At 57.8% G+C, this 24279-nt stretch overlaps 2 protein-coding genes across 8 annotated transcripts; both read left to right on the forward strand.

Annotated features, from left to right (window-relative positions):
- Window positions 1–398: 398 nt before the first annotated feature.
- Window positions 399–6432, forward strand: LOC120390184 (interferon-inducible GTPase 5-like). Of its 7 annotated transcripts, XM_039512589.1 has the most exons (3): window positions 399–656; window positions 2722–2869; window positions 4399–6432. In XM_039512589.1, the coding sequence occupies exon 3, from the start codon at window positions 4423–4425 to the stop codon at window positions 5701–5703; it is 1281 nt and encodes a 426-aa protein (XP_039368523.1). In that variant the 5' UTR covers window positions 399–656; window positions 2722–2869; window positions 4399–4422; the 3' UTR covers window positions 5704–6432. The 7 variants fall into 7 exon arrangements, with proteins under 7 accessions (XP_039368523.1, XP_039368522.1, XP_039368521.1 ...); XM_039512588.1 differs by lacking the exon at window positions 2722–2869 and having other exon boundaries at window positions 4395–6432; XM_039512587.1 differs by lacking the exon at window positions 2722–2869.
- Window positions 6433–16873: 10441 nt separating this feature from the next.
- On the forward strand, window positions 16874–24279 carry LOC120390187 (single-pass membrane and coiled-coil domain-containing protein 3-like). The gene is made up of 2 exons (XM_039512595.1): window positions 16874–17774; window positions 23432–24279. The coding sequence occupies exons 1-2, from the start codon at window positions 17390–17392 to the stop codon at window positions 24106–24108; spliced, it is 1062 nt and encodes a 353-aa protein (XP_039368529.1). The 5' UTR covers window positions 16874–17389; the 3' UTR covers window positions 24109–24279.

Here is a 24279-nt window from a genome sequence, read left to right on the forward strand (position 1 = left end):
TGTCGGGGTTACGAGGACTCTGCCAGACAGGAGAGTGGAAGGGGAGCCCTCCAGGGCAGGGAGGCCTCTGGGTAAAGGAAGAGGGAGCGAGGACTCAGATCTTTCCGCTCACCCATTTCACCGGGGGTGGGGGGCACAGAAGCCAAGAAAGTTCCCCACAATAGTGGGACCGTTCCCCCGCTTACATACAGAACTACCGAACAGCCCGCCAAACAGGCTGGGCTATCCCCCAATAATCTAACTCAGTTACCATAGCAACACAAGATTCTATTACCACGACAACCAAAAACACACCACTTTTATTGTTTTTAATCTGGTTTATCTGTACAGCATTTAGCTTAAGAATAAACGTGCCTGCTTAGAAAGAGCTGCGTGGTCACATAACTCTGGCAATTACACTGTTTAGGTCTCTGAAGAGGAAGCAAACAGGCCTGCTTATCAGTCTGTCCTACAGGGGGTGCGGGGAGCTTTGCAGCTTTGGTCTGTGACTTTCTACCTTCACTTTCGATATTAATCAGATCATTGTCTCTGCTCAGTATATAAGGAGGAGACGTGCGTGTCTGTGTCTCTGTGAATCAAGAGATCACAGCTGAAGACTGGCCCAACTGTTGTACTTCAATAAATCTCAGAAGAACTGACGTGTTTAGGGACTAACGGTGAGAGATACTTTTCTGGATTGCGGTTTTTTAAACCATAGGTGCAACCAGGAGGGGATGAGGGTGTAATGGGGGGTGACTTGCCTTCCACAGGTTAGCTGGGGGCACTGTGGTGCAAGGAGCTGGTCAGGGGCTAATTAGGCAGTGCTGTGTTTCTGGGAGTGGGGCAGGGTCTCAGTAGGGGGCGCTGTGCTCCAAGGAGAGGTTGGTGGTCTCACAGGGGGCGCAATGCCCCAGGGAACGTGGCAGGATGCTCAGCTGGGTGCACTGGACTGCAGGGAGCCGCTGGCATGTTAATTAGGGGAGCTGTGCTGCAGGGAGTAGGATGGTGGGCATCGGTTATGGGCATCATGTTGCATGGAGTGGGGGGAGGGCTCAGTAGGGGGCGCTGTTCTGCAAGAAGTTGGGGGGATGGAGCAGGGCCGGTGCAAGGAAGTTTTGCATCCTAGGCGAAACTTCCACCTTGCGCCTCCTGCCCCCCCGCGGCAGCTAACCCCACCCACACACTCGGCCCCCCTACCAGAGGAGCCCCCCCTGCGGCAGCTAACCCAGCCCGCCACCCAGGGAGTTTGCTGTCCCTGCAGCAGCTACCCACCCTCTGCAGCTAACCCTGCCCAGGGAGCCCCTTCCGCAGAAGCTCACCCCGCCCGGGGAGCCCGCCCCAGGTCACCTCCGCGCCGCCTCCTCTGCCGAGCATGCCAGCGAATCTAATTCTCCTCCCCTCCCAGGCTTGCGGCGGGGGGGCCTCAGTCGCTCCGTGTCTTCGGCAGCACTGAAGGACCCGTCGCCGAAATGCCGCCGAACACCCTGAGCGACTGAAGGGGCCCCCCCTGCTGAAGTGCCGCCGAAGACCCAGACCGCCACTGGGTGAGGAAAGGGATTCTTGGCCAGGGCTTGCGGGGCCCCTGTGGGGCCCGGAGCAAATTGCCCCACTTGCCCCCCCCACCAAGGCGGCCCTGGGGGTGGGGAGCTCAGTATGGGTGCTGTGCTGCAGGGAGGCAGGGCGCAGAAGAAGTTTGGGAAGGTCAGGAGGTGCAGGGAGGGGGGCAGGGATAGATTAAGCAGCAAAAACCTTCCTTAACACAGAGAAAAGGTGCCCAGTGATACTTTGGGCCCTTGCAGAATGTCAAGTTCAGCAAAACTCAAATGTCTGAAGACCATGAAATGCAGAATTAAGGGGGCAGAGCTAAGGTGATGTGGGCCTTTGCCCTGACTCTGTTTCCTGCTTTTCAGAAGTTGGAGTTCTGCTGAACTCACGGCTCTGGAAGGGCAGGAGCTCTCCCTGGGCAACCTGAACTCTGCCTCAGGGAAGTTTTTGCTATTTAACTTCCTAGTGTTTTAAGCTGAAAGAGAAATGGTTCTCGGTGGGAGTTTGTGGCCATTTACACAGCTGTCGTCCCCGCCTAGGTTTGCAGGTGCCATGCTACTGTGCCTAGGTAATAATCAAACCACCGAAGTGTTCCATGGGGCTTTACATCAGGACATCTCAATCAGCTTTACATCAGTATCCCCATTATACAGGTGGGAAACTGAGGCACAGGGAGGGGAAATGACTTGCCCAAGGTCACCCAACAGACCAGTGGCAGAGCTAGGAATAGTCCCAGTGCAGGGGTCTCTGCACTAGGCCCCCTGGTTGCCATGTGATTCCTCAGGGCCCCTCCCCTCTCATGTACGTTGTGTTACAGTGCGGTGTGGGTAAGGTTAAGCTTTTGTCACGGTTAATTTTAGTAAAAGTCAGGGACAGGTCACAGGCAATAACCAAAAATAATGTGGGGAGGGGCTGATGGGGGGTGACTGAAGCTTGAGCCCCACGGTGGGGGGGGAAGAGAGCCCGAACCCTGCGGGGGGTGGGGGTCTAGCACCTGCACTGTGGCGGCTGACAGGTCCAGGGCCCGCGGTGCCTCAGGGCCCTAAGGCCCCACCTGCAGCAGCTCAGAGCTCCGGGGCCCCCGGCCGGCTGACAGCTCCGGCCCCCTCCAGGCCCAGGGCTGAAGCAGAAAATGTCCCGGGGGTCTCTGGAAGTCCTGGAATCCGTGAGCTCTGTGACATCATTTTATCCTTTCAGGTGAATGGTCGTGCTGTGAAACGTTCCCCGTGTGTAGCTGCTAACAGGGCCGGGGAGAGAAATCTCAGCTGTGGTGGCTACAACTGTCATTAAAGGCTGCGGTGCTGCAGGGATGGGACAGGGGCTCATGCAGGGAGGGGTTATTTAGGTGCAGCAGAGAGCCCCAGGCTGCATGGATAGGAACCGGGGGCAGGGGCAGGGGGACTCAGCAGGCAGCGCTGTATTGCTGGGAGGCTCAGTAGGGGGCCCCAGGCTGCAGTGAGAGTGGCAGGGGACTCAGCAGCGGGTGCCGTGCTGCAAGGAAGGAGGGCGGGGGGCTCCTCAGGGGGGGCTGTGCTGCAGGGAGCAGGTGGGGGGGATTCAGGAAGGGGCAGGGAGCTCGAGGGGCAGCGCTGTTCTGCAAGGAGTGGGGTGGGATTCCCCTCGCAGTCTGTGCTGGCCCCAATGCCCCAGAGACGTGCTGAGCAGAGCAGGTCAGAGAGGGAGGCACGTGACGCCACCAGCTCCAGCTGAATCTGCTAAACACCACCTGGGATGTGAGATGCATTGTTACTTGTGCTGATGAGCTCTGCGTGGTCACCTGTGCTGGTGAACTCTCCACGCTGGCCAAACAGGAAATGAAATTCAAAAGTTCGCGGGGCTTTTCCTGTCTACTTGGCCAGTGCATCCGAGTTCAGATTGCTTTCCAGAGCGGTCACAATGGTGCACTGTGGGATACCGCCCGGAGGCCAATACCATCGATTTGTGGCCACACTAACCCTAATCCGACATGGCAATACCGATTTCAGCGCTACTCCTCTCGTCGGGGAGGAGTACAGAAATCGGTTTTAGGAGCCCTTTATATCAATATAAAGGGCCTCGTTTTGTGGACGGGTGCAGGGTTAAATCGGTTTAACGCTGCTAAATTCGGTTTAAACGCGTAGTGTAGACCAGGCCTAAGAGATGCAGAGTTAGGTTGACCTAATTATATTTCTCAGGGCTGTGAAAAATTTCACATCCTGTGCGATATACTTAAGCCAACCAAAGCCCCAGTGTAGACACTGCTAGAACTAATGAGCCTGAGGCCCAGTGGGGGTTCTCCCGTCATACACACAGGGTAACAGGAAGTGAGGAAAATGCCCCTGCCTTCTTCCAAGCCCCTGATAGTCACCCAGTCCCCTCTCCCACCTGCTCTGGCTCTCCTGGAAGCTCTAGGAAGAGACTCCTGCTCTAGCTCAAAGGTGGGTAGAAGGGCTAGAGATTGTGTAGAGAGCAGCAGGCTTGAGGGGTCTGGGGTTCTTCCTCCCTTCCCTGTGGACTCACTGAGGTCTGCAGGGTGGGAGAAGCCCCCACTGGCTGACTGGGAGCCATTACCCAGGCCAAGCTCTTCATGGGAAACAACTTCTTTCTCTAAGGAAATTCTTTGGCTTCCTGTTGGGAAAATACTAATCCTTTCCTCACATGTCACACGCTGTGTGGGCCCTTCTGTCCCCAGAAGAACAGAGGGGGTGTCTCTCCTGGCATTCCTATGGGGGCAGAGTTAAGGTTATGTGCTTGAGCTGAGTGGAAAGTGTCACCTTAACTCCACCTTTCCCATTTCCTGCCCAAACTCCCACTGGACCTTCACATGTGGGCTGATGTCTATCAACTGTCTAAACTAACCGTACATGGAATATCTCATTGTCTTTTCGAAGGCAGGCTGAGCAGTGCACTGGAGCTGCCATGGCTGCTAACGAGCTTCCCAAGATACCTGAAGAGGATATGGAAGCACTGAAGGCTGCTATTGGGGAAGGAAACCTCACCGAAGCAGCTGCTAAAGCGAAAGAGGCTCTGGAGACGGCTGATAAAATCACTCTCAACATCGCTGTCACAGGGGAGTCGGGCACTGGAAAATCGTCCTTTGTCAATGCCATCCGGGGCCTGCGGGATACAGATAAAGGTGCTGCTGAGACGGGGGTGAATGAAACGACAATGAAGACCACTCCTTACCCACATCGTATATACCCCAATGTAATAGTCTGGGATCTGCCAGGGATCGGGACCGAAAATTTTAAATCAGACACGTACCTCAAGCAGGTAAAGTTCAGCCGCTACGACTTTTTCATCATCATCTCCTGCACCCGCTTCAAATACAACGACATTCAACTCGCCCAGGAGATCCAGAGACTGGGGAAGAAGTTTTACTTTGTGCGCTCCAAGGTGGATGTGGATTTGACAAATGAAAAACGACACTATGACGAGGAGGGAATCCTAGAGCCGAGCAGTGATCCCATGAAAAGGCCACTTCAGTACAGTGAGAGTTCGATCCTCGATGGCATCAGAGAGAACTGCATCAAAGGGCTGAAAACAGGAGGGGTGACCTCCCCACGGGTTTTTCTTGTATCTAGATGGGACTTCGGCAAGTACGATTTTCCCAAATTGCAGGGAGTGCTAGTGGATGAGCTGCCCAGTCTCAAGAGACTCGCTTTTCTCCGATCCCTGTCCAATGCTTCTAAAGAAATCCTGGAGAAGAAAAAACAACAGCTGCAAACGCAGATATGGCTGCTAAGTCTGGCATCATGTGGAGTCGCTGCTCTTCCTATCCCGGGTCTCTCCACTGTTTGCGATATCGCCATGCTGGTGACGTCCCTGAAAGAGTTCTGCAGGGACCTGGGCCTCACTGAAGAGTCTCTCGCTACACTTGCCAGACAGGCTAACAAGCCCATTGCAGAGCTGAAGGCCGTTATAAAGTCCCCACTGAGTGAGGAAATAACAAAAGATCTTGTAATTAAGCTACTGACCAAGTGCGCAGCTGGGGCAGTGAAATATTCTACATATTTGTTTGAATTTGTACCTGTGGTAGGTTCTGTGGTATCTGCAGCAGTTTCTCTCCCTACCACATACTTCATGTTGAAGAATTTCCTGGATGCTGCTGCTGCTGATGCTGTACGAGTTCTGGAGGTGGCTGTGGAGGGAGACGTTTCAAACTCAGAGAAACAGCACGAAAACTGCAGCACCCCCTGAAAGGAAGAAACGTGGCTGAAAGAGTCAAAATAAAGACCCTGTCCTAGCTGGAGCTTGGAGCTCAAAGCTGTGGGAAGTCTCATGAAAATGCCGACAGGGGTCCTAGGCTCTCCTTTGAGATAATAATACATTAAAAAGTGCTTAGACTGATCATTGTAATTCTGTAATGCTCATAGGTTTAACCAGCCCCTTATGCAAAGGTAGATTTGTCCAGGGAAGCCCCTGTGTCTGGCTGTGCTATTAATCCTGTGAGTGGCCCTAGATTTAAATGGAGAAGGGTCAAGGTGTCTCTGGCTGATAAACCCATATGGGCTGCTTGATAATTACCTGGCTGAGTGTGGCTGTCACTTATACGCTGGGCTGTGCCCCCATTCACGGCTGGTGAGTTAGTGCGGAGATTGGCTCTAGTGTTTGATGCTGGGTTTATGTACATCTATTGCTCCCCGATTTGCTATTCTCAGTGGGAGCCTATTCTGTAGTTTATTATAAGAGCTGATGATTGAACAATTCATTTGAGCAATTGGAGACTTTGATACATTGCAGCTGGTCTGGCCATATGTATAGCCAGTGCCTCAGCCTCTGCCTTCCCCCAATAACCCATTGATTTGTTGCTTTTGTTTTCATAATGATTAGAGGTCCGGTTCTGCGATCCTGTCACACCCCAGAATGGGCCCCTCTTGTCTTGTAGAAATGATTTAATATTTCAATTATAATAAACTTGCATTTAATCTGGACTAAGAACCCGTGTCTCTGAATTTCACCATTGCTAAAAGCCCATCATTTGAGGGCATTGCTCTGACTAGACAGGAGCTCTTCCCTCCGAGTGTCACTAATTGGGGGGTTTAACAAGGTGGAGGAATGTATCCGTAGGGTGTTTGTGATGAAGCGAAACCCTGAAGCAGCATCACCAGCAACAAGGGTCGGGTATTTACCTGAGGGGATTCTCTGCAGTTCCTTAACTGTGACTCGAGCCCCCACCCAGTAACCTGGGAACCCGTATCCCCTCTGGGCAGCTTTGCTGGGCAAATCTGCACCCACTCACCAGCACAGTCAACCAAGGGTTAAAGAGAAGAACTTTGTTGGCGGAGGGAAGAGGAAGGATGGGCTGAGCTGGGACAAACATTTATAGTTCAACACCTTCCCCCATCTACTGTCCCAGGGCGCATCTGTCACAGCCCCGACCAGCTGCCCCCTGAGCGGCTGATGCAGTTTGTTCTGCCTCCCAGCCCCTCACTCACAGTTTGTGGCTGCAGGAGAATCAGGGTCCCTGGGGCTCGACCCCCCATCCTGCTATGATGATGTCAGAAGTGGGTTTAAACCTGTGCGGGGACACGTCCATTGGACCTTAAACCTAAAGCCGCCACCACTCAGCCGTTCTGGGGCTGTTACCGTGATTTCAGCAGCTGGGACAGGGAGCCTGCACCAGAGTCTTTAGGTGAACGCAGACCCTGAGCCCAGCCACGGTTCAGGCCTTGCCCAGCTGGTTCCCACCAGGGAACTCTCCAGCGCATCAGCCCAGCTACAGAACTAGCCGCATTTGACCCCCATGTCCCCAAACCACCCACAGTGGATATGTAAATGAGCTACGGCCTCACTCAGTCCCTCTGCCCTCCAGCAGATGGCAGCAGAGAGCTCCCGCTGGTACCTGCCTTCACTCATGGACTTCAGGCCCGAGGGCTCCCACTCCTCTCTCCTGGCTCTGCCCCTACCTGGGTTCCCCTCCCTTGTATCCTCTTTTCCTGGCCCTGGCCCAGCTGGGGTCACCAATGATCAGAGCTGCTGCAGGTGACAGGCAGCTCTTTCCCCGTCCCCTCAGGGGCCAGAGGAGTGTTTGGGTAGGGGAGGGGTGAAGGCCCCCCCAGAGCTGCTGGAGGAGCAGCAGTGGGACTTGGGGGGCAGAGCTGATGTGGGGTTGGGGGTGTGCAATTAATGGCTGGTCTGGGGGAGGGGCAGATGTGGGGCTGGGCAGGGGACAGAAAATGAATGAATGATAATGTGGGGGTCTGGGGAGAAGCTAGAAGCTCCTTTCTACTCAACAGCCACGAGAGCCAGAGTCACCTGCTCTGTAGGTATGGGAGAGCCGGGCACAGTCATTGTCTCTGACACACAAACCGGGGCAGGGGGAGTTCAGAAACCAAAACACCAAACCCCTCAGTATCGTCCTTCCAAAACTATCTCATGATTTTTTGTGAAAACTTGTGGGTTTTGGAGAAAGTCTCATGTTTTTTTGGGTCTGATTTGCAATTTCTGAACACTGGGGGCTGGTATCCTGCTCCCAGCACCTGGCATCCCCACACTGCAGCTGTCACAGGCTGGTCACAGGATTGGTAGCGACACATGGGATGGTGTCTCCAGCGCAGGCCCAGCGACCCCAATGCTATTGTTGGTTCATGAGTGGCCGGGAGAAGCATTCATGAAACTCAGCTGGGTATTTCCCTGCCTGTGGGTGGCTGTGTGAGCGCAGGGCCTGTCAGAGGGGTGTAGCTTGACATCAGCAGCACAGTGTGAGCGGCAGCCTAGGCTGGTGGGGAAAAGAGGCTCAGCAGCCCCACACTTCATGTTGCACCCCGGGGACCTCTGTGACGAACTGGGACTGTTCTTACTGTGGTCTGTGAGTGCTGAGTGGAGGGTGTTGGCCTGGGAGGACGATCTGCATTGGGGGATGGGAGCTGGCTGGGGAATGGAGGGAAGGACAGACAGGGCTCTGACTCCCCAAGGGGGCTGTGGGGCTCCTAGGACCCCAGGATGGACCTAATTGGGGAGGATCCTGTTGTCTGTGCCTGCAAGACCTGTCCTGGCCTGTGCTCCTGTCGTCTAAATAAACCTTCTGCTTTACTGGCTGGCTGAGAGTCCTGGTGAATCGCTGGGAGCCGGGGGTGCAGGGCCCTGACTCCCCCACACTCCGTGACAACCTCATCACAGTAATATCTTGTATGGACCCATCTTCTGCTGCGGAGGAAGAGAAGCTTTTGTGCAGCTGTTGGATGGACGCCAGGCTAAACAGCTCCAAATGCCAGACCCTCATCTGTGTTTCCGCGCAAGAATTAAATTCTGATGGGGTTTTGTTTACTGACTGAGAGCCAGGGGGGCTTCCTGCCTTTCTCCCATTTCTGGGAAAGGGGCTGCTCAGCCTGTTGCTTTTGGTTTCCATCACATGGAAATGCAGGCTCCAGACTGGCTCCTGAGACCATCACAAGCTCCCTGTAAATCCGACGGGACTGTCTGAGAGATGAAAGATTCTCCATTGCCAGCACCTTGCAAACTCATTGCACAGTGCAAAGCGGGTGGACAGCTCTACTGAGCCAGAAGAGCAGCATTCTAGACCCGTTTTGCATTGGTGCAAATGACAGCACAACGTGGTTCTGTAAACAACCCCCCGAGCCCTGGGGTAGCGGGGGACTCCAGCTGCCTCCGAAGCTGCACTGCTCCCCCAGGGCTCCCTCGGCTACTCAAAGGGCTGGGACAGTGGAAGCAGGGGAGCCCCGGACCCTTTAAATAGCCCCCAAGCCCCGGGCTGCTGCTACCCCGGTGGGGGAGGGAGGAGGAGGGGGCACTTACCCTACAGGGTGGGCTGTACCCCTTGTACCCGCACCCCCTGCCCGCAGCCAGCCCCTGCTGCACCCCCTGCCCTGCCCGCACCAGCTCCACACCCCCTGCCCTATCTCCAGCCAACCCCTGCCGCACCCCCCTGCCTGAAGCCAGCCAGTCCTGCTCTCCTCTGTCTCCAGCCCGGCCCACCCCTGCCGCACCCTCCTACACTCCTCTTGTGACCTGGGACAAATCCCTAGATTTTGACTGAGAATCAACCCACCAGGAGCCCCCAGCGCACTGGCTAAGAGGGGCACACAACTGATGTGGGTAGGATTTACATGGTGGGGGCTGTACCCTGGAAAGCAGTGATCTGGGAAGGACCCAGAGATCCTGGTGGAACCCACTGGGCCAGAGCTCCCCAGGTGAGAGGTTGAGCATGGCTCTGGGCTGGAGAAGCAGGGGATTAGAGAGTAGGAGCTGGGAGGTGGGGCCCCCTCTGGATACAGCATGGGGGAGACCATGACTGGAGACTGCACCCAGCTCTGGGGGGGAGCCAGGTATCAAACAGGACATTAGACAATTGGGGAGGGTTCTGAGAAGAGCTACAGAAATGATTTACCCCCAGGTGAGGAAGAAGGGAATCGGCCCCCTTGGCATTACTCCTGATTTACACCAGGGTGACACCAGCCAGCGTACAGAGCAGCTGGAGCCAGGCTGGGGAATCCCAAGACTTCGAGCTGTGGGTCCAGCACAGGGGGATGGCAGGGAATGTGGGTGAGGGGCTGGGCCGTGGCCCAGAGCAAACAAGCCAGGGGTGGACACATGGGCTTGGGTCCTGGGCCTGGGCCTCAGATCTCCTCCCCTCTCCTCCCCCGAACCATCAGGTGCCTGATGCCTCTTCACTGCCACCCAATAGGGGGAGTGGGTTGGGCAGGGACTAGAAGATGGGCCCACAAATGTGTAATGACCCTGGCAGAACTGCCAAAAACCCTCTGGCTGCGGTGAGTCCTGGCACACAGTCCCCTACTCTACCCACTGGACCCCACTCCCCTTCCAGAGCCAGGACAGAACCCAGGAGTCCCGGCTTCCAGCCCCCTGCTCTAACCATTAGCCACCACTTCACCCACAGACTGGGGCACATACCCCAGTCACGAGGGGAAGGTGTGGGGGTGGAAGCACTTATCTGATGCACATAGGAACCCCTTGGACATATAGATGCTGTGTGTGTGTGTCCCTGCTGCCCCCTGCTGCAGGGGACGAGCCCCACTCTGTGTGTGTGTGTGTCGCCCCACACCCAAGATACATGGGGGCGGGGGATTTATTCAGTCCCGTGGCTGTGTCCATGCCAGCTGGCAGTCGTGAGAGTTCTGCTCACGCATGTTTCCTGTGAGTCTCCGGTTGCACCTGCATGAGTAATGCTGTGGGAAGTGTCTCCACTATTTTGTGTGAAGACCGTGTGTGCCTTGGTTTCCCCTATGTGCCGTGCTGGGCCCTAGGGGCTGGAAAAGATCAGTTTTCTCTCGGGCAGGCTACCACCTGGGGCAGCTGATCCTGGCTTTCTCAACTTGGGGCCAATCGCTGGCGACTCCACAAAGACAATGGCAAAGCCAACCTGCGGGGACATTTCTGACCTAGTAACTAACCCCCAGGGTGACGCCTGCCCTGCATTGCAGGCAGCCAGCTGGGAGAGCGGGGGCTGAGGGTGGACATGCTTGGCTGGGCCTGGAGCTGCCCATAGGTAAGAATTGGAGATATACCAATCTCCTAGAACTGGAAGGGACCTTGAAAGGTCACTGAGGCCAGCCCCCTGCCTTCACCAGCAGGACCAATTTTTGCCCCAGATTCCTAAGTGGCCCCCTCAAGGATTGAACTCACACTCCTGGGTCTAGCAGGCCAATGCTCAAACCACTGAGCTACCCCTCCCCCCCCAGCCATGGCCCAGGCTGCAGCTTCCGGCTCTCTGGGCTGACCGAGGACTGGCCATGCTGGGAGCAGCCACCTAACAAACCCGCCTGCCCTTCCCCCGCTGACTGGGAGCCCCAGCAGATGCTGGGGGCAGTGCCCCCTTTGGGGTACACGGCTCCCTCAGGTGCCCATCTCAGGGGGAGTCGCTGGAGGGAGCGAGGGGGCTGGAGGCTCCGAGGTTGGGTCCCAGGAGGTGGTGAAGCCAAGTGGCTTCCCCTGGTGACAGAGCGAGACCCTAATGGGGGCTGCCCGGCTGTGGGACCCCCAGGGACTGTCCCAGAGCACCGGCCCTGTGACTCCCTGACCCCGGCGTCTGCCCCCTGGTGCTGGTTCTGCTGCAGCGCGACTCCAGAGCCCCCTGCTCCACCCTCGGGCCCTGTGGGCAGGTGGGTTCTGGCCCGGCTGAGCCCAAAGTGCCACAGACTGGGTCAAAGCCCAGACCCAAGCCCCACAGGGGCTGGGAGCCCCCGCTGGGGAATGAGCTCTGACTCACCCCCACCCCTGGCCACCCCGCATCGTGCCTGGTCTGGGGGGCGTCTCAGACAAAGCCCCTGATACCAGGGGTACCCCGTTTGCACATGAATCAAGGCAGTTTGCAAAAAAAGGGAAAAGCCCTGGAACCAAAGCTGGGACCAACGTGTCAGTTTTGAAGTAAAGAAAAATCAGGTTAAGGTTTGCAACTCTTTTTTGTTAACAAAAAAAAAAAAAAAAGGAAGTTTTTAAAAAACCCAAACCACAAACTTTCAGCCCAAACCACCTCCTGGGTTTTTATTTTTACCAGAAAGGGGTTTTGAAAAAAATAAATTCTTTTATTCTTTCATCAACCCCTCCCCGCACATACGCACAAATTGCAGGAAAAATAACTGTAACCAGAACATTTGTGGTTCAGGTTTTTGACATTCCCCCTCTCCTGACTTTCTCCTGATTTACACCAGAGTGAAGGGGAATCAGCCCCTTGACATCAGTGGAGTTGCTCCTGATTTACATCAGAGCGGGGAATTGGCCCCATTGTCCCCCCACCCCCCAAGTTACTCCTGAGTCACACCAGGGGCCGGGAGGGGAGCCTGGTTCTAAGGCCGTTGGGCCAGCTCGCCAGCTGAGCCTGTCCAGTGACAGCAAATCCCTGGACAGGCTCAGAGGCAGGGCCGTCCTTAGGCACACACAGCACACGCGGCTGCGTGGGGCACCTGAAAATGTGGGGCACCACCCTCGCTGGCTGCGGCGCGGGCTCCTCGCTGGCCCCTTCCCCACACTGGGCAAGTGGGCTTCTCCCCGACCGGATGCCCCGGCCCCTCCCCTCTGCCCACCCACTCCTCAGCCGGCCTGAGGGCTCGGGCTCTGGCCTGGCCTCACGGGGAAAGGAGCAAAAGTTTGCCTGTCAGTGAGCGGGGGGGGGGGGGCGGGCAAGGCTGAGAACAGAGCGGGGGGGATACCTGGAGGCTGGGAAGAGAGTCGGGGAGCTGAGCTTGGGGGGTAGAGCCGGGCACCGGACTTCAGGAAGCGGAGAGCGGAGGAGAACCAGGCTGGGGGGAGCTGGGCAGGGGCACCAGGCAAGGCTGGGAACAGAGCCGGGGGGATACCCGGAGGCTGGGAAGAGAGGAGGGGAGCCAAGCTCCGGGACAGAGCCAGGCACCTCACTTCTGGGTTCTGTAGATAAGTCCCTTTTGCCTCACTGGGACTCAGTTTCCCCCTCTCTAGAACTGAGCTAATGCTGCTTATACTTTTGAATTGTTTTGAGAGCTGTGGATGAAAATTGCCCAGTATGAACGACTGCCCCAGGAACGGGGCAGATTCTTGATCCCTCAGAGGCTTTCCACTGAGATCGGGCATCTCTCTAAAAGCTCTGTTCTAGTTTCACCATCAGATTTGGGCTTGAAAGCTACAAAGGGGCAGAGATAAGGGTGCTCTAGCTCAGCTCCCTGATTGGGGCTGAGGCAGAGAAACTGAATCAGAGAGAGGCCAAAGTGACTTCCCTACAGATACCCAGTGACCAGGAAATACAACCCAGGTCATTCCCAGGACCTCCACCCCGCTCTAACCACTAGACCCCACTCCCCTCCATGACGTAGGGATAGAACCCAGACCCAGACCCCTCCCTCTCTAACCCATTAGCTGATTAGCTGTTGCCAGATGTTTCCAAAGCTGCCCTAGAGGTGGGTGGGTCCCATCATGCCCCATCCGTGGCCTCTCCCCCCAGCTGGAGATTCCATTTCTACACCTGGCTCCCTGGCTCCTCACTCCCGCCTTAGCTTGGGTGTTGGCAGGAAGAGGAGCAGGGTGTGAGGCAGCAACCCGGGGAGGGGGTAGACACACCAGGTGTTCCTGTGGTACAGCGTGTTCGGCTGCTAACTGAGAGATTTCAGATCCCTCCAGTCCCACAAGGGGGAGGTCGGCCCACTCCAGCCTTCATGGGCACCCATGAATTGTGCTTCCTGGAGTCCCACCTTTGAGGGGTCTCTGAGTGACTCCCTTCCTGAGTCCCTATTGCGGGTCTCCTTCCTGCCACCAATCTGCTGTCCAAAAACATCCGCCACCGCGCAGATCTTTGGGCTTCCGGTCCACTAACCACATCTTAAGGTCTGGAGGGAAGATGCTCCAACCCCACTAGGTTATACACATCCTCTGCGGTACTGGCCCCTGTGCCCTTCCCCCACCTATAGAGATATTCCCCCAGGAAGTTGGTGACCTCCTTGGAAGTGACACTGGGGTCTTTTGTATACCCCAGAATCGTTTCCTGTACGCTCCGGGGTCAGTTGAAACCTCAGCAGCAAAGCCTGTTGGAACAGGTCATAGTCCCCCATCTCAATACCATCCATTGGGCTGAACGCCTCTGAAGGACATAAATTCACACCGTGTAGAGGCCAAGCACAGGAGTTTATTACACACAGTGCTAGCGGAGTGTCACCTGGCTCATTAGGCTCAGAGACACTGTCAATTAATTGATTACAACAGAATATAGGGATTTTCCATGGGCGGGGGAAAGTGACGGGATGAGCAGTTCCACACCCCAGGATAGGTTTTGTAGCAGGACAAGATAGCACATTAGCCAATGGTTAAAGGTTACATAATGTCTCCGCCCATGGTCTCAAGTTAGCAAGTTAACATTTAATTAATACTTTGATGAAATGTTAGTAGTATAAAATATCTATGTTGATTTCTGATTTGGGGTCCATAGGAATGGAGCAACTCCTTGGATTGTCCACCAGGTACATTCCTAGGGGTTAAAGCAAAGAAACAGTGAAAGTCTATGGCAGTAAAGATTGCCCCCTTTATGTCTTAAGGCAGGCACTGGTCCCTGGGGAGGGAGGTGGAAGGATGTCATATCTTATACTGACATGTGCCAACTTTTCATAAACTCAAGGTTGGATCTGTGAGAAGAACGTTCCCTACAGAAGAGACTGACACAATGGGAACTGGGATCCTTTGTTCAATTTGCAGCTCTGCATAAGACACAATTATTTAGTTCTTAGCTCCAACACCTGCCAATTTGCTGACCAGACCTATATTAGCAAAACAAGATTATCTGTTTACCCCCAGCTTTCTCTTAGCCAATCACTGTTTGCTAGGCCTCTGGTCTCTTGACCAAACTCTGGACTTTGGGTCTGAGGAAGAGCTGGCACAATCCATATAGCAGGCTGTTATATAAAATGCACATGAATTTTAACCCTTCAGCCTCTATGGCCTTGGGACCCAGCAGGGGGGTCAGACAGTGGACCCTGTCTGCAGGGCCACTCTGGTTCAGATCACAGGACTTCTCAAAGGCTGTGAGCTAGGCATCAATATCCCCCTCCACACACACGTCCCCCGTAAACTGGGGCTGCAGTTTGGTGTCTCAATTCCCCACAGAACTTGCATCTCGGGGCCCTTCCCCACTCACCCTCGGGCAGGCCCCCCTGGTCTGTCTCTCCTCCAGCTCCAGCTCGTGCTTCGGCTCTTCTTCATGGCCCACCAACTTCCAGTCCTCCAGCTCCATCTCCTTTGTTTTCAGCTCCAGTCTCCGCAGCTCTTCCAGGGAGACACCTGACTGGGGGCCCCCTGAGCTGACCGGGGAGTCAGGTCAGATACACTCCCGGCTGCTACTCGGACTGTCCCCACGATTACTGCCCGGCTCTCTGGGCACCACAGGAGCCCCCTTGGGATCTGGAGCCGGTTCCTCAGTCTGGTCATTCTCTACCAGCTGAGCCATCAGCTGCTCCTTAGGGAGCCTCCGCACGCTCAGCCCCCTCTCCCTGCACAGACGTGCCAGGTCCCTCTTACGGAGCTGGTTCGAGGCCATTTCCATGCTGGTTCCTTCAATTCCCTCCTTTAATTGCTGGCAGCCACTCACTGCAAAGCACCTGCGCTTGCAGCCAACTGTCTCCAGGGTGCATCTGCCAACCATCCTCTGCTACCACGTTGTTACAGACTCACAGGTCGTGCCCCACTCCTGGCCCCGTTCGGTTCCTGGGGGGAACCCCCTTCAGTGTGACAGCCCTTCTCGGGGGTCCGCTCTCTCTCGGGGGGTTAAGCCCCTCCAGCTCCTGGAGCCGCACCTTGGAACCGCACCACTCGCTCTGGACCCCCGGGGCCTCCATTCCCAGAGGGAATAATGCCCCCTGTTCTCTAGCCCGGAGCAACTCTCAGCCAACGTAAAACAGGAGGGTTTATTGAGGCTTGAACACAGCACAGGAAACTCTCAGGGCCTCAGGCCTGGCCTCCCTCAGCCCAGCACATCCCAGTCCCCCTGCAGCCATGTGTGCTCTGCCTGCTTTCTCTCTTCAGTCCTGAGCACGGTCACCCCCCTGTGCTTCCCAGCTGGGCACCCAAAGCACCTCCCCCAAGCCCCTCCGCTGTCCATTGTCTTCTATCCAGGTAAACAGGGTGGCCTGGGCCTCCTCTCCTCTCAGCCCCCCTCTGTCCCCCTTTGGCTGGGACCAGCTGGTCAGCTCACCGGGGTCCTCTCTTCGCAGCCCATTGTCCTCCCACTGGCCAGAACCTGCTGTGACTCCTGAGCTGGGCCTCCCAGTCACCAGGTCACCAGGCACTGGGAACCAAAGCTGGGACCAACGTGTCAGTTTTGAAGTAACAAAGAAAAATCAGGTTAAGGTTTGCAACTCTTTTTTGTTTAAAAAAAAAAAAAAGGAAGTTTTAAAAAAACCCAAACCACAAACTTTCAGCCCAAACCACCACCTGGGTTTTTATTTTTCCCAGAAAGGGGTTTTGAAAAACAAATTCTTTTATTCTTTTGTTTTTTCATCAAACGCCCCCAACACACACAAAAAAATTGCAGGAAAAATAACTGGAACCAGAACATTTGTGGTTCAGGTTTTTTACGCCCCCCTGTCCGTCCCCACCTCTCCTGACTTTCTCCTGATTTACACCAGAGTGACGGGAATCAGCCCCTTGACATCAGTGGAGTTACTCCTGTTTTACATCAGAGAGGGGAATTGGCCCCATTGTTCCCCCACCCCCCAAGTTACTCCTGAGTCACACCAGGGGCTGGGAGGGGAGCCTGGTTCTAAGGCCATTGGCCCAGGTCGCCAGCCGGGACAAACCAGTACGACTCAGGCCTGCGGTTTTGCCCAGTTCTCTTTATTTGCTGCGGTTCCCGGCTCCCAGCCCCACATGCTGGGCTCTGCCGGGCTCGTTAACAAGCGCAGAGCCCGGGGCAAAGCCTGCCCATGCGTGTGCCACGGCGAGGGGGCGCTGTCATGACTCTGCCTGCGCAGCTCAATGGGCGACGCCGGCAGGATTCTGGCCCGGCCCCTCTCCCGTTCCCGGCTGCTGCTCTGAGATCAGGGCCATGTAGACCTCAGCCGCGGCAGCTACCAACTGGAAAGACTTGCAGGCCGGTGCCAGCGCCTGGAGCGCCTGCTCCAGGTGCCGGGTGGCCGCAGCCAGGGCGTTCCTAGCACGACGCCCCGTGAGGACATCGGGCAGGTAGTCGCCGAGACTTTGCACCGTGCCGGTCCCAGAGACGGGGCCATTCTCGGGGGGCTCTGCAGCCATTTCCCCAGTTGGGCCCCCAGGGGTGGCACAAGCGGAAACAGCCCTGGCGATCTCCTCGCTGCTCCGGAGCAGGGCGTCCATCGGCAGGCGCAGCACCGGGGAGGCCTCCGCCTCCCGCAGAGCCGCCTCCAGCCGCTCGGGGAGGCCGGCGTTCTGCAGCAGCACGGCCACCACGGGGCCACCCACGCTGCCGAAGATCCCCATGGTGGCCTGGTGGAAGTCCCGGACGATGGCCCCCTTCTCCTGCAGCGGGGTGTGGGGGGAGGCCATGCGGGCGTACAGGTCCCGGCTGGCGTTCTTCCGCACGTGTCTGTCCGTCTGCTCCGCCGCGGCGTGCATCTCCCGCGCTGCCCGCAACATGCGCTCCAGGTTCTCCCCCACGCCGACGCTGCCCCCCACCGGTTCCAGGGACACGCTGGTGTCAAGGTGCTGGTTGAGGAGGCCGAGCAGCGCCTGGGTGGCCGAGATGCATCCTTCCAGGGAGTCGAGCAGGGACTGGCTGGCGCGCACGAGCCTCTCTCTTTCGCTCTGTGTGCCGGAGAACAGGGAGAGCATCGCGAGGCTGGGAAACAAAGCGGAGAGCACAGGTGAGGGGGTGAAAGAGTTTCCCCTCCAGGATCCCCAGTGCAAGGCCAAGGGGATGTGCGATGGAACAGATAGGGAATCCCTACGAAATGCAGTAGAGGGAACGTTGTTTCACAACAACCCTCAGATTTGCCTGTGGAACTCACTGCCTCATGATCTTGCTGATGCTGAGAGCCTAGCAAGACCCAGAAAGGGATCTGACATTTATATGGCTAATGAGGAGAGCCAGAATGACATTAGAAAAGATTTTTTTGGTTAAGTTTGATAAGATTAAACACTCTCCTGCTCCAGGGCATGACTCTCTCTCTAGCTAAGGGCTGTCAGGCAGGAACTGTCCCTGCCGGCGGTGGTGAGGTACAGGGGCGCTGCTGTGCGAGATGGGGCTGCAAAGCACCTCAGTCCGTTACCCACTGCGCAGTTGCTGCGGGCCCCAAGAGAGCGAACCGGAGGCAGCGCCACTGGGGTGGAGCCGGGGACAGGGTGTGTGGTAGCGATGGGGGAGTCTCTGGTACATTGACACTGGAATAAAAGCCCCCCGGAACGGCGGCATCTGGTCTGACCCAGGCTGGGGGGCTAAACATTGCCATGTAGACATCTGGGGTCAGGCTGGAGGCCAGGCTCTGGGAGCGTCCCCCCAGGCACAGTCCCACCAGCGGGGCTCCAGTCCAAGCCTGCAAGTCCGCACTGCCAGTTTGCAGCCCGGCCGGCCAGCCAGGGGTGTGTAACTGCAGCGCAGACATACCCTGAAGGGCCGCATCGCACCCAGGGGCCGGGGGCTGGCTGGGGGCTCCAGCTCCCAGCAGGGCTGCACCCAGAAATGTTCCCCGGGGTCCCCAAGCAGCTGGATGCGGGGCTGTGGATCAGTGGTGACGCTGGGGGGAAGTGATCTGCACCCGCTGAAGATCATTTCGAAAACTCTGAAGTCCGCGTTTCTGAAACTGGGGGTCCTGCCCCAGAAGGGGGTGCGGGGCTATTGTGGGGGCGGGAGATCTAGGGGTACCGTATTTCGAGGACGAGCCCCCCGCAGCCAGCTCAGACCGGGACGTGGGGCAGCCCGGCTCTTCGCAGGCAGCTCGGATTTACCGGAGGGGAGAGGGGGCAGGGAAGCGGCCCGGCTCTCCGGAGCCAGCCCGGATTTGGGGAGGGAAGGGGGCGGCCCGGCTCTCCGAGCCAGCCCGGATTTGGGGGCGGCCCGGCTCCCCGCAGCCGGCTCGGACCTGGCAGGGGTCCCGGCTGCTGCTCCCGCTGGTTGGACCCAGAGGGGCCGGGCCCGGAGCTCTCACCTGTCACCGCTCGGCGCGGCTGCGGGCGAAGGGACGGACGGCGGCGTCTCTCCGCGGCTCCTTATAAAGCTCCCGGCGGGCGGAGAGTGAAAGTTGGCCCCGGGCGAGCGGCGCGGGAGCAGGTCCCGGGCGGGGCTCGCTGGCTCCCGGCTGGAGCAGATCGCGGCTCTTTCCAGCCCCTCGTGACCGAGGAGAAACCCGGGACCTGGAAACCAGCCAGACTCGAGTTCCTGGAAACCGCGCGGGGAAATGGAAACCAGGAGGCCGCCCCAGCACCCAGCGCCCCCCGCCCCCGGGCTGCCTTAGCGCCCCGCCGCATTTCCACCCCCCGCAGCCTCCCGCCGCCCCCTTCCCCGGGCAGCTGGAGCGGGGTCCCCGGGTCAGCGGCCCCCCCGCAATCGGAGCCTGGGTTCCGCAGTTAGGAGTTAGGTGCTTATGAACAAGCCCATCACCCCCCGCCGGGCCTCCTTAGGCCCCTGAAGCCCCTCAGGAAGCCGGCCCTTGTCTCCACCAGCAGCCGGTGCGGCCAAGGGACAGCGCCGAGCTCTCCCCAGCCTGGCCACGGGCTGTGCAGTGGCTGGCAGTTGTGCTGCTGGGGCTGCCGTCGGGGCATCCTCAGCTGCAGGCGGCAGAGGGCTGAGGTGAAGCTGCCCCTGCCTGGAAAGGCGAGTCCCTGCTCCAAAGGGATCCTCTCCGGAGAGCCCAGGCTGCCGCCCGCAGAGCTGAGCTGAGCTCTGCCCAGGCCAACGGCCCCTCAGCTTCCCACACGCCCAGCGAGCAGGTAACTCGCCCCGTCGCCAATCTAGGGACAAAGAATATCAGTCACCCACAGGCTGCGGGGGAGGTTGCTGTGATGGGGGGGAGCTGCCTGTTGTGAGACGCTCCCTTTGGGTGCTGCCCCGGCACTGCAGATCGCTGACCCAGCAGACACCGGGAGAACCCCCAATGACACGGACTCTAGTAAGGTACGAAGCACGCGGCCAGGTTATTGTCGAAGAGAAACACAGTCTCCAGCTCCCTGGCATAGAAGCCCAAGGTGCTGCTGAGGTGCTGCCAGCTAATGCGTATGTGCTCCCTGGCAATGGACTCAGCTCAGTCAGCGACGGGACTTTCCACTGCCCCCTGGGCTGGACAAAGACGTCCACTCAGGGGCCTTCTTACACAGGCACAAACAAGTGACACATCACTCCTGACGTGCTGCGGTGCAGCCCCTCCACGTAGCAAGGTGCAACCCCTCTACGCAGCAAGGTTCTGCCTCTCACCTTGTACACGTTGGTTCCAACAAAACAACCCTATCCCTCATATTCCCCTTTTGGCCCTGTCAGTGGGATGGGTCGGCCTGTTCCTTGTTATCTGTGGGGAGTGAACAAGTAAGTGAATGTTCTGATATCTGGTGTCTGGTACCTTTTAAGTGTGTCTGTATTTGCAGCATCAGCCCTTTCCTTGCCAGCTTCTGCGAGCAGGGCCTGCCTCTGGCTCACAGCTTCACTTTGCTGTATGTTCGCAAAGGCCTGACCATTACTTTAGTTCAGGCCTCAGGCCTCATACTGGGCCTCTGATAAGGGTTTATGTTTCAGGGCCTCATCTTACTACACTGCCCATCTGTAACCGATGGGGGGCGAGGGGTTCTGCTTTCCAGAGGGGGACCCTGGAGAGATGCAGCTCTGGGAAGGACCCAGGTGTCCTGGTGGAACCAGCTGCCCGTGAGCCTCCCAGGGGATGCTGTGGCTAAGTGGGTGAGCGTGAGCCTGGGCTGGGGAAACTGGTGAATAGCGAATAGGAGCCGGGAGTTGGGATCCCCTCCGGATAGCAGGGAGACCCTGACTGCGTCCAGCTCTGGGGAGGAGGCAAAAAAATGAAACTATTCCCATGTGCCCCTTGAAGCCAGAACAAAGCTGCCCAGCTGCGACCCGCTCCAGACCTGGCATTTTGTGCAGATTACTTCATGGGCTAATTTGCAGACAGCCAGAAACTTCAGCTTATGACTCCCGGGCAGCAGAGGGGAGGGAGCAGGTCTGCACCTGCCGAGAACTGGGCAGCTCCGTGGCTGGGGCAGGAGGTGGCCGGGTGGGTTGGGGATGCTCCTGGGGTGGATGGACCCAGGGGCTGTGACGGGGCCCTCAGGGTACAACCTGGACTGTGGCACCGCTGAGCCTTCCAAACGCACCGGCCTGGGCTGCCTCTCCAGCCTCCGGCAGGCCCTGCGCTTACACAGCATCCCCAGGCCGGGACACACCCAGTGGGGTCACCTCAATGGGCCCCAGCCACTCCTGACCCACCGATAGGGAGGCTCCTGCAAATTGCCCCCACTCCTGCCCTGTACCCCGGTAATACACCCCCCGCACTGCTCAGAAGCCTGGCCAGGGTCAGCTCAGCGCTTCCTTCCCCACTGCTTCCTGAGAACCGGGACCTGCGCCAGCCTTTGCAACCCGAGCTGAGCTCTCCCAGGCACTAAACCAAAACGCAGCTTTAGGTAAAACACAAAACAGATTTTAAATCTTCTGCTAATGCCCCAAGGGGACGCTGGACACAGAGACCTGAGGCCAACTGTCGCTGCTGCTCTCGCGGAGCTGGGGGTTTCTCTGCTCTAACCATTAGACCGCGCTCCCCTCCCAGAGCTGGGCAGGGAACCCGGGGGCCCTGACTCTGCCCCTTTCACCTCCCCCCCTGCACTGGCCAGATCTGGACTGGAAGAAGCCCGGAGCCTCCCTCCATGGCAGGAGGATGGTCTCCGAGTTGCGCTGCGGGAAGCGATTGCGGATTGATCAGCTCCTGGATCTTTCCAGCCCCTCGTGACTGAGGGGAAAAGCGGGACCTGGAAACCAGCCAGACTCGAGTTCCGGGAAACCAGGTGGGAACTGGGAGCCGAAGGCTCGAAGCGGCAGCTGAGACCCGGGAACACCCGCTTGAAGGCCCATGTGACACCCCCTGGCCCCGCGCTCCGGCCCAGCAGCGCCCCGGGCCTGCCAATGGGATCGCGGGGGCTGACCGGGACAGTGAGGACCCGGAGCGGCCTCCTATAAAGGCGAGTCCCGGCTCCGGCGCGCACAGAGCGTCCCGGCCAAGGGATCCTCCCCGGAGAGTCCAGGCTGCCGCCCGCGGAGCCGAGCTCTGCCCAGGCCAACGGCCCCGCAGCTTCCCACACGCCCGGCCAGCAGGTAACTCGCCCCGTCGGACCGGGCAGAGGAGGCACAAATGGGAGCGGGGGTCGTGCGGTGAGAGCCCCCCGGATCGCCGGGCGAACTGGGCTCCTCCAGGAACGGGGGTTTCCCGCAGCCCCGGCAAGGTGCCAATCCGGGGACAAAGAATATTAGTCACCCCCAGGCTGAGGGGAGCGGCCCCGTCTGTAACCGATGGGGGGGGGGTTCTGCTTTCCAGAGGGGGACCCTGGCGAGCTGCAGCTCTGGGAAGGACCCAGGTGTCCTGTGGAACCAGCTGCCCGTGAGCCCCCCGGGGGATGCTGTGGCTAAGCGGGCGAGAGAGACCCCGGACTGGGCAAACTGGTGAATAGCGAGTGGGAACAGCCGGGAAATGGGATCCCCTCCGGATAGCGGGGAGACCCTGACTGGAGACTGCATCCAGCTCTGGGGAGGAGGCGAAAAATGAAACATTTTCCAGGTGCCCCTTGAAGCCAGAACAAAGCTGCCCAGCTGCGCGCAGCTCCAGGTCTGGCGTTTTGTGCAAGTTACTTCAAGGGCTAATTTGCGGACAGCCGGAAACTGCAGCGTCTGACCCACAGCGGGGTCCCCGGGCGGCGGCGGGGGGGGGAGCAAGTTATGCAACTGCCGAGAACTGGGCAGCGCCGCGGCTGGGGCGGGAGGTGGCCGGGTAGATGGGGGACGCTGCCGCGCCTCTGGGGTGGATGGATTGGGGGGACTGGAAGGAGCTGGGGGTGCAGGGGGTTGGGGGACTGGGATAGAGATCGGGGGAATGTGGGGAGGTAACGTGTGGGAGGAGAAGTGGGGGTGTCTGGGGCAGTAGCTGGGACACTGCTGGGGTGAGGGGATCTCTGGCAATTTAGGGTCTGTTGGGGGAGTGGGGCTGAGAGTCCTGAGATTGCTTGGGCGGATTCCCCCCCCCCTCCCAGCTGGAGGCTCAGTGCAGGGAGGAGCCAGCCAGTCCTCCTGAGACCACGTGGTTTGGGGGGGGGAGAGACAGGGCCCGAGTCCTTCCACCCTAGAACCTCCAAGGTTTAGGCGCAGAACTCCCACGGATTGATGGGGAATTAGGCACCTAAAGGATCAGGGCCCTGGAGACTTTTTTGTTGTAATGGCAGCTGAGTCTCTGCACTCGCTAAGTCTGTGATTTGAGCCAGGGGAGGGGAGGCACAGTAGGGAGCTCTGGCTAAGGCCTCTGTCTTCTTCCTCTCCTGGCAGCTTTCCCGAGAATGTCCTGGAGCGATATCCTGTACCCAGACAACCCGGTGAGGCGGGAGAGGGTGGCGCGGTTACACCAGGAGCTGATCAACTGCATAGAGCTCAATTTTGATACCACCAATGAGCTGATTGAAGCCTTAAACACACACTGTCAGTTCAAGTTGCACCCCGTTAAGATGAACATGAACGGCACCATCCGGGAGAACTGCGACATGCTCCTCGCAGCCATAAAGTCCATCCAAGACATTCTGCAGGCCATCGATGCAAAGCTGAAGAGCAACCTGGAGCCAGATCTCTACCGAAAGCTTCACGATTTCCAGGAGCCTGATGCCACGAAGATGCGGATTCTGCGCAATGTGGCCACATTTGTGAGTGGCCTCGCTGGGACCGTGGCCATGGGGTTCTTCATCAAGCTGGCGTTATCGCAGGTGGTAAGCAGAGTCCTGAGCCAAACAACCATGGTCTTGGCCAAGATTGGTGCCTCCGTGATTGGCGCCGTGGCTGGCATGTTACTGGGCGTGGGTGTCGACTTGATTATCAGCGCGATCCTGGGCGCCATAGAGAGAGACCAACTGGAGGCAAAGATTCAGGAGCTCAGTGAGCTGGTGAGTGAGTTCAAGCCAGCCTCCAAGGAGTATAACAAAGCCATCATGAAGATCAGCTGCATGCTGCCATAGGCGGAGGAGAATCACCTGCTCAGAGGACTCCAGACCAAGCTGCAAGTTACCATTACTTGTGAAAATAAGGCAGTGGGGATCAGATCTCATCTACCATGACTTAGCCCAACGCCATTAAAGCCAGCACAATAAATGATATCTAGCTCTTACACAGCACGTTTCATCAGCAGA

The sequence above is a fragment of the Mauremys reevesii genome, linkage group 24 (assembly GCF_016161935.1).
Source record: "Mauremys reevesii isolate NIE-2019 linkage group 24, ASM1616193v1, whole genome shotgun sequence".
NCBI lineage: Eukaryota > Metazoa > Chordata > Testudines > Geoemydidae > Mauremys > Mauremys reevesii.

Coding starts and splice junctions, on each gene's coding strand:
- LOC120390184 (XM_039512585.1), top strand. CDS start 2,657: ATGTCCCGGGGGTCTCTGGAAGTCCTGGAATCCGTGAGCTCTGTGACA. Junction 2,722..4,394: donor ACATCATTTTATCCTTTCAG/GTGAATGGTCGT, acceptor GTCTTTTCGAAG/GCAGGCTGAGCAGTGCACTG.
- LOC120390187 (XM_039512595.1), top strand. CDS start 17,390: ATGGTGGCCTGGTGGAAGTCCCGGACGATGGCCCCCTTCTCCTGCAGC. Junction 17,775..23,431: donor AAACAAAGCGGAGAGCACAG/GTGAGGGGGTGA, acceptor CTCTCCTGGCAG/CTTTCCCGAGAATGTCCTGG.